Below are 11,465 nucleotides of genomic sequence, written 5' to 3'. Positions count from 1 at the left end.
CAGTTATAGTTAATATCTTTTCTAAAAGTTAAACTTGTTAATTATTTTATCTTTATCTGTCGTTAGTTATTTTTGTTAAAAGTCATTAATATTTATAATATCTATTTTTTAAATAACGTTTGAATATTTGAATTATATCATGATTTTATTCAAAATATATTTAAAATGTAAACCTATAAAAATGTATCTTTTTATATTTTTATTTTACATATAATTAATATAACTAGATTAAATCTGGGGAATGAGCTTTATCGAAACGTTGATATAATAGTTCCATGAATTTGTATAACATCGTTCATTATTGTGTTATGAACTATGATTTAACAGATCCATGCACCGAATAGAATCTAAAAGGTGACTATAATTAACATAATATAAGAAATTTGTCCGTATGTAATACCACTATCGTTATGATCGAAACTAACGAAAGAGAGATTTCTACTTTTTTGTAGCTTAAATTGTATAGGAATTTTTTCTGTCTTTCAAAAGTGTGGCTACATTTTCTTCAGAAAGAAAAATATGTATGTGAATTACAAATGTAATGAATACTGTACGTGGGCGTAGAATACGTGTTAGAATCTTATTAATATATATTTTTAGCATAAACGAAACATTGACACTATTTTCCGAGATCTCCCGTAGAAACTTTTGATCATTATTATCTATTTTTTATCGTTATCACGTAGAACAGATTATATTGAACAAATATCAACTAACGTAAAAAGCCGGACATGCAATAACTTTCATACTACGTTCAAGAAGAGTAAAAATAATTGCTCATAATAATTATGGGTAAGTTCAAAATGTTTATTTACGTTTTATAGACTGTTTTACACTTCATACATTTCAGAAGATTCTACAGAGGCTCAAAAGTGGCAACAGCATTTATCTTTATTAAGGGAGCAGTATGTTAATTTATACAATACAAATACGGAACTTCAACGTGAATATGCAATTGTTGCTGCAAATAAACAAGATACAGGATTTATTGGTAGACTTTTGACAACCATTGGATCTCTATATAGTCAACAACGTTATAGGTTTATAACTTCTTCAGATCATAATTTATTATATAAGCTTTGTCACTAATAAACATATATCTTTTAGCGATGTGATCATCAAATTGAAAAATCAGGAAATACCAGCACATAAATTTATATTGTCTGCTAGAACAGATTTTTTCAGTGAAGGAACACTATCAGAAGTGACCATTTTAGGTAAAGCATTAAAATATAAACAGAAATGTATGAAGAAAAGTTACATGTATATAGATATAATAAGAAACACCTTCTTTAGATTGGACTTATTTGGAACCTAAGATTGGATTAATATTGTTGAAATGGATATACACAGGGAAGGTCCCTCAAGAAAATTTAACTTTAGAATTAATGAAAGCAGCATCTAATTTTCAGCTGACAGAATTAGTTGAACTGTGTGAAAAATATTTAATTGGAATTGTAGGATTCAAAGATTGTGTTCAATTGTACGCAGCTGCTGAGGAATTAGGCGCACAGAAATTAAAAGAACATTGCAGTTCTTTGATTTCTGCACATTGGGTAAGAGAGATAGAACATATATTGAATTGTGTAATTTCAATTTCTTAACTGATCAAAATTTCATGTTGTTAGGAAGATTTAACAGGAGAAGACTTTAAAGAAATGCCTGGATCTCTATTATACAAATTATTACAGACTAAAAGTAAATATCCATTGCATGCCGCTGTTCGACTAAAGAGAGAAGATGTGGTTTTTTTATATTTAGTGGAAAATAATTCAGGGGTAAGTTGCATATTTTAAATTACTACAAATGTCTATTTATTTATATATAATAGGTCTTACTTGTAAGTGTAACATACTTACAAGATTTTATAATAACAAATGTTTTGGTGTTTCCATATTATTTCTTTAATTTTTATAAATAGTAAAGTAATATTTATGTAGTAAATTAAAGACATTCATAGCTTATGTTATTGTATTATAAATATTAATAGTAACAAACTTTATTGGAATTAATTTTTGGAATTATTATTTGGTATATATAATTATCATATATAATTATAATTGGAATATATAATTATTACAGAAAATTATTACAGTAAATTACTAAATATAGTTCAATAATTATAGATGATACAGAAAAATTATTTCGTTTTTTTATTTAGATGTGTTTATTGATTTACAATCTCATAATTTATAAGGATTAATATCAAAAAGTAAAGCAAATATCGATTTTATAACATTTTTTATGCTATTTTTAAATAGTACTGAAATACATATATGTATTATATATTTATATTAAAAAAATTTCTTACCATAATAAGTACTTAGAGAAAGGATATCATAATAGTGTTGCAAACAGTAATACTGTTATTAATATAAAAATATAAGACATATTGATGGTTTTGGTTGGTTCTGATGAATTGCATAAATGGTGACCACAAAAGCAATATTCTGATGGACCTGCTGGTGCTCCCCTATCTTCACCAATAAAGCAACCTTCTTTGTAAGCTGATGTTACAATTTCCTCTCTGTTTTGCCACTTATTATCACTATAGGTTAATACTGTACGTTTTTGAGGTGCACAGTCCCTTTCTACAGTTGTGATCATAGGTGCTGGTGAAGATGATAAATTAATGAACATATATATATTCCAAACATGTTTTTTCAATTTACATATAGCAGCACTTTACTTACTTTTGAATTTAGAATAAATTGTTCTTTTTCCACAAAGTGTGGACGAAGGACAATACACTTGAAACCTAGGACTTCCATCAAAATGAGAACATAATAAATCAGTTTTTTCATGTCCTGATTGTGATGCATAACATTTGAAGCATGCAATACCTCCTGCAGTTATTTGCATTATTAATGTAACTAAAAATAGTGAATATTCCAGACATACAATATTATTAAAAATATTTATTAAACAGTAAAGAATAAATGCTTTCAATGTGAACATAAATTATTTGATAATATATGATATAAAGATAAAATATATAAGTTAAATGTAAACATACATAGAAAAACTATAGCAATTAATAAGATCTTTTTTGAATGCATTTGGAAAGTCATCTCATTTATAATTAAACAAAATATGGTTAGAATACAATAATACTATTGACACCAATTTTAGCACAATTTTTATTTATATTTATTTATTTCATAGTTCAATTTATCATCATCATTATGCAAACCTGAAAAAATTTTATTTATCAACAATAAGTTTAGTTACTATTAAAAATGACATTCAAAAATAAAAATAATTTAATATAAAGATTCCAAATTAACTGTATTTTTTATTATCGTAATAATTATTATATTCATTTGGATGCATATAGCTGTATATTTTTGTTAGATATAATATAAAATAATTATTTTTGTATCTGAATTTTCATAAGAAAATCATTCATTAAAATTAGTTTAAGCGAATCACTTTTGATGTACAGAATGAGTGTTTAGTATATAAAAATAGATTTAATTAAATTTAGTTCTATATATTTTCATCTTTCTGTTAAAAAATAATATTTGCATAAGCATAACCTCAATAACTTATTTAAAGGAAAACAATAATGTTTTGTATATTCCCTTTACTTTAAACAAAAAACTTTAAAAGTGATTTAGATTTTTATAAAATGTTACAAATAACTTTTATATCATAATTTGTAATCAATATAATGAAACCATATGTTGCACTAATTTTCAATATATTGTAATATTATTTTTATACAATGAAAAATACATTTTTTATATTTAATTTATGAAATAATTGGATCAGTACAAAATAAGAGATACTTATTAATTTCTTTTTATGAAAAAGACTGATTTATGTGAATTTAACTAAACAAATATTAATTGAAAAATGTAGGAAAAAATCTGCACTTAATTCGTTCTTAAATGTTTCAAAATTCAAAATATCATAAGAAATTCGATATTTACGTTCGATTCCATCAGAGATCATTTCAACTATATTTTACTAAATACTGTCACTCATTCTTAAACAGCACTCTTTATTAATATTCACTAAATGCCATAGAGCAATCGTAGGATTTTGATTAACTGTTTTCCGTTCTGCTACGAAGAAATATGCTCCTTTAATCGGAAGCTGACTGTTAGATGAGCCTATCACACGCCACATCATGGCTTTTCTATCCTTTACAAATGACTGTTTCTGCTGAATCAGTGTATCTTTATATTCCTTCCCGTTTTAATCGTTCACATTGTTTATGTAATCTTTAATACTAACTATGTATGTATGTAACTAGCACTAATACGTGCATGAACAAACATCCGTTTCGTCGGGCGTACCGCATCGTATATCTTTTGCATAAAATCAAAACAGTGGTTCTCAGTCAATTACATATCACGAACCTTTTAAATTACAATTTCATTAAATAAAACTTTATTATTTTAATCTTATCAGATACAATCATGAATTAAATAAATTAAACTTTCAACTAAAAATGTCTTTCTTTATAAATTATTGGTTTGGAACAATATATATGTATAAGAAATATTTTATACAATATTGAATGAAAAAATTATATATATTTTCTAAATATCATTGTATAATTAAATGTTTTATTGTCTTAGTTAACGAAAGCCATTAATGCTTTGGATCATAAAGGAGAAATGCCTTTGGAAGTTGCTTTAAAAACTCGTCAACCATCATTGGCGCGCACTTTAGTTGAACACGGGGCCGATTTAAGCTCAAAAGATTCAAGAGGTCTTTCTTTACTCCAAGCTGCTATTTTTAAAGGAGATTCTTATTCAGCTGAATTCATAATAGAACAGCTAGAAAATAATGGAAATATGAAAGAATTATGCGAGCCCATGAAACTTACCCGAAATGTGAAGGATATAAAAAATCCCGAAGAACTTGAAGGATGTACTGCGTTACATTTAATAACAAAACATAATTCAGAAAATATGTTAACAGTCGCATCCAGGTTACTTCATGCTGGTATTGACCCTAATTTACAAAATCACAGAGGATGGTATAATTGTTTAACTATTTAATTATTTTTACTTGATTATCTCATTGAAAGTCACTGTAAAAATTAAAATTAAAATTGATTCAAAAGTAGTAATTTATAGCTAGAACTTTGATGGAATTTAAAAAAAAACTGTATTAGTTTTACAGATTATCTCATAATTAGATTGCAGACATTTATGAAAAATTGAAGTGGAACCCATACAAAGATTTACTTTACCTACTAAATATAATAAGTACTATACTTTGGATATTTCACATATATAGATATTAGCCAAGAAATTTAGATTTGTTTTACATTTGTCCTAATTCACAATATCAACTTAAATTACACATTCTTTTATTTATTCTCTCTTTTCATTCTTTTTCCATCTTAAATGTTAACTTGTTTGTTATTATCTACTTCTTATTACTCTCCTCTTTCACTTTCCTTTTCCGTTTTAAATTCCTAATCCAATTCTCTATTCTCTTGTCCTTCTTTCCACTCACCACATCCTCTATGCTAACTCCCCTTCCTATTTTCTTACAGTCTCTTATTAGATGTTCCACCAATCCAAATCTATCCCTGTAAATATTTCACATATATTTATATATTATGTGCAACCTGTGTATTTTTATAGCTTAAAAGTTCCCATAAGTGTATGAACATCTGCAATCTACTTATAATAAGGTGTCAAAAGCGTTAAACTTATAAATAAAATTAGACACCTTCTATAAATGTTATTGTTGATTCCTATTCTTGCAGGACTGCCTTACATAATTGTATTCAGGAGAGAAATGAACCACTTTTTGATGTCTTATTAGAATGTCAGAGTATAGACTTGGACAAAAGAACTAATGAAAATGATACTCCATTGTGTATCGCAATGAAAACAGATCCATTTAATGGATTTTTTGCTAAGAAACTTTTAATCAAAGGTGCAACTCCGAATCCTGTATATAAGAATACAGGGGACACTCTACTACATGTTTTGATAAGAGAATATAAAGAAGAAGCTGCATTATTTTTAATCGATTATTGTAAGGATAACTTAATGCAAAAGAATAATGATGGATATTTGGTTTTACACGAAGCTTGTAAAGTTGGTTCGAAGAATTTAACGCGAGCTTTATTGAAAACTGGTTTCCCAGTCGACGAAGTTGCATTGTCTACTGGCGATGCACCGATACATATTGCTGTTTCCAATTTGTATTTTGATATTGTAATGGAATTGTTACATGCACCTAATTCGAATTCCCAATTGAATTTAAAAAATAACGTGAATGAAACCCCTTTAAGTTTGGCTATTAAGGCTCCATTTAAGAAGGGCAAAGATATAGTTTTGGCTTTAATAAAAGCTGGAGCAAATATCAATAAGTGCAATAATGATGGTTTAACATTGTTGCATCAAGCGATATTAAAAGAGGATTCGGCGACAGCGATTTTTTTATTAGAAAATGGTGCCGATATGAATACTAGGTAAATAGCATTGATATTAAACATTTTAGAAACAATTGTATTTTATTTATTTTATTTTTGACTTAATGGCGTTTATCTCTTTGACATTAGATATTGCAAGAAATTTCAGGTCAAGATAAATTTTATCAAAGTAATTTTATAACTATCTGTGTTGCTTCGTTAATATAAATAAAACAAAACGTAAAATCATTAAATAATCTATTGTCAAATGGTTTTATTAATTATGTGATATTCAGTAAAAACTTTATTTCACTCAGAACTGCAGATGGAGAAACTCCACTGCAACTTTCCATACACTGTAGACTGGGTGAAGTTGTAGAAGCACTTTGTAAAAGAGGAGTAGATACTTCTATAGGATGTCCATTATGGGATGCACTGGATTCAGATCAAGAGGATGTAGCATCTATTCTAGTTAAATATGGAGCAGACACTGACTGTTGGGGTCCTGGTCCAGATGATTGCCAACAAACATTGTTACACAAAGCAATTGACCACAACAAAGAAGATATTGCACAGTTCCTTATAAGAAGGTATATTACATATTAAGATATGTAATTATTAAAAATATATAAGAATTTGAAATCAAGATATTCAATATTTGGTTTGGTCCAATTAGAATTTTGAAAATATGTAGTTATATAAGAATATCGAAAATATAATAAAATATTTCGTAATTCTAATTTAATTCGACGTACTCAGATTTCTATATAATTATTATTAAAAATTGTAAAGATATCTTTTCTTATTATTTATTATTATTAAAAATTGTAATAATTAAATTCTAAAATTACGTATGTTACAGTGGCTGTGATTTAAACACACCTAGAAAACTTGGCCCAGATGGTATTGGAGGTGATGAAGCAAGGGATGAATGTACTCCATTACATTTATGTTGTCAGTGGGGTTTAGAACAAGTTGTACAGACACTTATTGAACATGGTGCTGATGTGAATGCACGAGATGTTGAGGGCAAAACTCCAGTGCACGTTGCCATACAAAATCAACATTCACAAATTATTTCTCTTCTACTTTGTCATCCTAATATAGATTTAAATAAACGAGATAAGAAAGGTTTAACACCATTTGCAACAGCTTTAACATTTCGAAACAACAAAGCTGCTCAAGCGATATTGGAACGACTACCTAAAGCTGCTGAACAATATGACAATAAAGGCAGAAATTTTTTACATACTGCTATTCAAAAGAATGACATGGAAAGCATATTATTTCTATTATCTATACAGGTAAATATTGTTTTTGTAGTAATTAAAATGCATTTGAACTTATATTTATCTCATAAAAATTTTGACGCATTTAAAAAACTGATCAAACAAAATACATATGCAATAAAATGATTCATGATTCTTATTTTATAGGTAGACGTAAATTCCAGAGTTCATGATGTTACACAAACTCCACCTTTACATCTTGCTGCGGTTTCTGGAAATGAAATGTTAGTGAGAAGTTTAATATTGGCTGGTGCACGTGTTAATGATACAGATGCAAACAGAAATACTGCATTGCATGCTGCTGCAAAAGCTGGTCATGCAGCAATTGTATCTGCTTTATTGCAGGTGAATATGAACTTATCTATATGTTTGATCTAAATGGTATTATAAAATAAACTACTTCAGAAATCTTATTAAATGAAATATATGTATCTTTAGTTATAAGTTGACTATAACAGAAAATAATTGAATATATTTACTTTCTTATTATAGAACAATATAAACTTCGATGCAGTAAATGCAGATGGTGACAATGCATTGCATGTAGCTGTAAGAGAAGGTCATGTATCAGTGGTAAGAGCACTTTTGACTGAATGTACATTAGATGCAGAGGCTGTAAATCTTAAAGGAAGAAATCCCTTACACGAATTAGCTAGGTGTGGAAAAGATAATGCTGCAACTATATGTGAACTTTTCTTGGAATGTATGTCACAATATCCAGTAAATAACGCAGGTAAAGATACATCAAAATATTAATATGTTCATATTAGAAGTATTTACATTAGAATATTTAACCGTTTGAGCCCCAGGCAGCGCGATCGCGCTGTTTAGATTTTGTGTCGAGAAGTCCCAGTACATTTGAACGCCATGGACGACTGACGGTATTTTATATTTCATTGTTATCCTATCTATTTTCATTTCATTGTTATCTATGTTAATTTTTATTGAACAAAACTTGAAATATTTATAAACTAATATTACGCATATATAATAATATAGATATATTTCATAAAATAACAAATATGACAAGCGCTATTGTGCCGCTTATTTCTCTTCGCAATCGATTAAGATAAGCGCTGTTTTTTTCAAAAACCCCTGAGACTCATGCGGTTAATTAGAAAAAAGTAGTATTTCTGCTAAATTTTTGATATATTTTTGTACATATATGTATATATATATATGTGATTGTTTATATTTGAACAATATAGTAATAATTGATTTTATTCATATGATACAGAAAGTATTATATATATTAAATTATAAGATTATTTTTAAATAGAACTGCAATATTATTTTATTATAAGCTAAATAAAACGATATGTATTTTATTCAAGATTTGGATGGCAATACTCCATTACTGATAGCTTATATGAAAGGAAATGGTCAACTTTGTCGTACTCTGGTAAAGGCTGGTGCATGCCTAGGTTCTATGAATAAAGAAGGCATTACAATTTTCAATTATCAAGTAGCAACAAAACAATTACTATACAGATTACTAGATTCCTTGACACAAGAAGCACCATGGGCAGATAAAGATCTTTGTCTGGAATGTGGTACAAAATTTTCCCTTACAATGCGAAAACATCACTGGTACAGAATTTTTGAACTTACATAAATTTATAAATCAGTGTATTTAAGATTTACCTAAAGTGAATTATTTTTATTATTTTTAGCCGCCATTGTGGTCGAATTTTATGTAATAAATGCTCCGATCAAGACGTTCCAATCGTAAAATTTGGATTAAATAAACCTGTGCGTGTTTGTGCAGTATGTTTTGATGTATTGCAACTAGGTGCTGAATGAACAAAGAAATAAATAAAAAAATACATATTCATATGTAAATAAAATAAATATCATTCCGTATGCATTTTTTATAGAAAAGTATACCAAAAATTTATATCATTTTGTGTGAATCATACTATATATATTTTGCTGTATTATATGATTATTCTTGTTAAAAGTTTGTTAAATTTATAGCTATTAAATTTTAAATACAGATGAAAGAAGAGTCGATGAAAGTTAATATTTATTGATATATTATCATTTATTCCTAGCATTACTTATTCATCTACAATGCATTGAATTAATTTGTAACATATTTTATAATAAAGATCACACATTTTTAAATAACATAATCTTATTTAAGTTTACTAAAAAGTGTTTTTGCTACGCAATGATCTACACACTCTACATAATCAATTAATTCTTCCATACAGGTTTCCTCTGTGTTACTCCTTGAATTAACGCGCTGATTGCAAATGTCCAGTTTTTCTTGCAAACTGGTACATTTAGGTTGTCTTGAGCATCTTTCCTAAGAAGAAAATAATCATGTATTCTAACATTGAATTTATGTTTTAATTATAGCTAATATTTACAAATATAATTTAATTAATATATTATATGTGTACATTGTATTAACTATTTTGACAAACAGATTTTAATTGTAAAAAAAAGATGACTATAAATGAATATACACCAAATTTTTTGTTACTTAATTTTTGTCACAATTGATTACATGTCAACAAAAATTCTTTCAATAGTTTCATACAAGTAAATTTTGACTTATATACGATAGGATGATCACATTTAAAAGAATAAAACGAAACAGTAATTACAATAACGAATAATAATTACGAACGTTAAAACTTGAGATATGAAATTCTTAATTATTGGGAACAAATATTATATAACAATTTTTACTTACACGAAGTATTTTTTGAGGATCAATCAATTCTTCTTCTTCTGCTTTTACAGTTGGCATATAACGTTGGAGAAAATTTTGTAAGAAAGACATTTTTTTAAGGTAATATTTATTTCAACCTACTCGGTTACTGTAAGCTAATTTTAAATAGGCACCGAATTTTCCGACTTGTTCTATAAAATTTAATAGATCTGTAGAAAATGTTGGCCAGAGTTGCATGTCTTACAGATGGGCCATAATTGACGGCAGTGTAAGAAGCTTAGGTGCGATTTCTATAAATCTTCATGAATTTAACCAATTGCAACAATACCTGAATAAAATTTCAAAAACATTTAATCTATATCTTGGACGAATAAAATCATTTCCATTGAAATGAAAATGAATGAATTAATTTATTAAAATTTAATTATTAATTATATATTTTTTTATTTATATTTCGTTTATAAACATGATTATACAAAGTGTCTCACTAATTATAGCGTGATCGCTGACGAATCGATTCTATGTGTAAAAAATTAAAAAACGTAGAGTAAAATTTTTTTGTACGCATATTTGATAAATTTTCAAATATCATTTCCTCACAAGCAAAGCATTACACAAAAAAGTATTTGATTACATTTTCGATTTATTTCCACGTGCAAAACAATCTCCTATCGATTATACACTCTTGTCCAATTTAGAATTGGTCAAATTCAAGTATACTTAACAAATTTTCAAATTAGATCTTTTTGAAAGAGAAGCGGCATATGAAAAAATTTTATTCTACATTTTCGACTTGCTTTTTTACATAGGATCGTCCCCTTGCCGATTGTACTATGATTACTGGGACACCCTATATATTGTAATAATGAATATAAAGATAAGCACATTTGTAATTTGCTTATTAATATATTTATTTTATGATATTAAATCCTTTTATTTTTAAATTTATATCGGTGAAGAAAATATATTATATTAAAAAATTGAGTTTGTGTGAAGTAAAACATTCATATGTATATGTATATTCGTGTGCGCATTATAATGCGCAATTTTCTTTGAAAGCAGAAAGTTGATTTGCTAATAGGTAGCCAGAAAATTCTCTTAGATC

General features: G+C 27.2%; 3 protein-coding genes across 13 annotated transcripts; 1 reads left to right on the top strand and 2 right to left on the bottom strand.

The window, feature by feature from the left end:
* The first annotated feature begins 157 nt into the window (after positions 1-157).
* Positions 158-9,700, top strand: LOC126917177 (rabankyrin-5). 8 transcript variants are annotated; one of them, XM_050723760.1, is made up of 15 exons: positions 160-354; positions 453-521; positions 601-792; positions 851-1,040; positions 1,108-1,217; positions 1,297-1,556; positions 1,629-1,778; positions 4,590-4,993; positions 5,735-6,448; positions 6,706-6,978; positions 7,251-7,692; positions 7,825-8,022; positions 8,170-8,410; positions 9,012-9,267; positions 9,351-9,700. In XM_050723760.1, exons 3-15 carry the CDS (start codon positions 789-791, stop codon positions 9,478-9,480), a joined length of 3,372 nt encoding a protein of 1,123 aa, XP_050579717.1. In that variant the 5' UTR covers positions 160-354; positions 453-521; positions 601-788; the 3' UTR covers positions 9,481-9,700. The 8 variants fall into 8 exon arrangements, with proteins under 8 accessions (XP_050579723.1, XP_050579722.1, XP_050579717.1 ...); XM_050723766.1 differs by lacking the exon at positions 453-521 and having other exon boundaries at positions 158-354; positions 692-792; positions 854-1,040; XM_050723765.1 differs by lacking the exon at positions 453-521 and having other exon boundaries at positions 158-354; positions 687-792; positions 854-1,040.
* On the bottom strand, positions 2,131-4,316 carry LOC126917215 (uncharacterized). Of its 4 annotated transcripts, XM_050723864.1 has the most exons (4): positions 3,936-4,316; positions 3,017-3,193; positions 2,694-2,873; positions 2,131-2,612 (listed from the first exon to the last, which is right to left on the bottom strand). In XM_050723864.1, the coding sequence occupies exons 2-4, from the start codon at positions 3,069-3,071 to the stop codon at positions 2,338-2,340; spliced, it is 510 nt and encodes a 169-aa protein (XP_050579821.1). In that variant the 5' UTR covers positions 3,072-3,193; positions 3,936-4,316; the 3' UTR covers positions 2,131-2,337. The 4 variants fall into 4 exon arrangements, with proteins under 4 accessions (XP_050579821.1, XP_050579822.1, XP_050579823.1 ...); XM_050723865.1 differs by lacking the exon at positions 3,017-3,193; XM_050723866.1 differs by lacking the exon at positions 3,017-3,193 and having other exon boundaries at positions 2,694-2,846.
* On the bottom strand, positions 9,697-10,649 carry LOC126917218 (cytochrome b-c1 complex subunit 6, mitochondrial). The gene is made up of 2 exons (XM_050723870.1): positions 10,382-10,649; positions 9,697-9,988 (listed from the first exon to the last, which is right to left on the bottom strand). Exons 1-2 carry the CDS (start codon positions 10,469-10,471, stop codon positions 9,815-9,817), a joined length of 264 nt encoding a protein of 87 aa, XP_050579827.1. The 5' UTR covers positions 10,472-10,649; the 3' UTR covers positions 9,697-9,814.
* Positions 10,650-11,465: the final 816 nt, after the last annotated feature.

This window comes from Bombus affinis, chromosome 6 (assembly GCF_024516045.1).
Source record: "Bombus affinis isolate iyBomAffi1 chromosome 6, iyBomAffi1.2, whole genome shotgun sequence".
Classification (NCBI taxonomy): domain Eukaryota; kingdom Metazoa; phylum Arthropoda; class Insecta; order Hymenoptera; family Apidae; genus Bombus; species Bombus affinis.
This window is presented reverse-complemented; position numbering and strand designations above follow the sequence as displayed.

Bases quoted from the DNA above. Each gene is read 5' to 3' on its own strand.
- LOC126917177 (XM_050723763.1), top strand. The intron at 1,218-1,296 runs GTAAAGCATTAA...CACCTTCTTTAG, and splicing joins ATCAGAAGTGACCATTTTAG to ATTGGACTTATTTGGAACCT. The intron at 9,268-9,350 runs GTACAGAATTTT...TATTATTTTTAG, and splicing joins ACAATGCGAAAACATCACTG to CCGCCATTGTGGTCGAATTT.
- LOC126917215 (XM_050723862.1), bottom strand. From the start codon at position 2,958: ATGTTCACATTGAAAGCATTTATTCTTTACTGTTTAATAAATATTTTT. The intron at 2,613-2,693 runs GTAAGTAAAGTG...CATCTTCACCAG, and splicing joins AATTTATTCTAAATTCAAAA to CACCTATGATCACAACTGTA.
- LOC126917218 (XM_050723870.1), bottom strand. From the start codon at position 10,471: ATGTCTTTCTTACAAAATTTTCTCCAACGTTATATGCCAACTGTAAAA. The intron at 9,989-10,381 runs GTAAGTAAAAAT...TTTTCTTCTTAG, and splicing joins ATCCTCAAAAAATACTTCGT to GAAAGATGCTCAAGACAACC.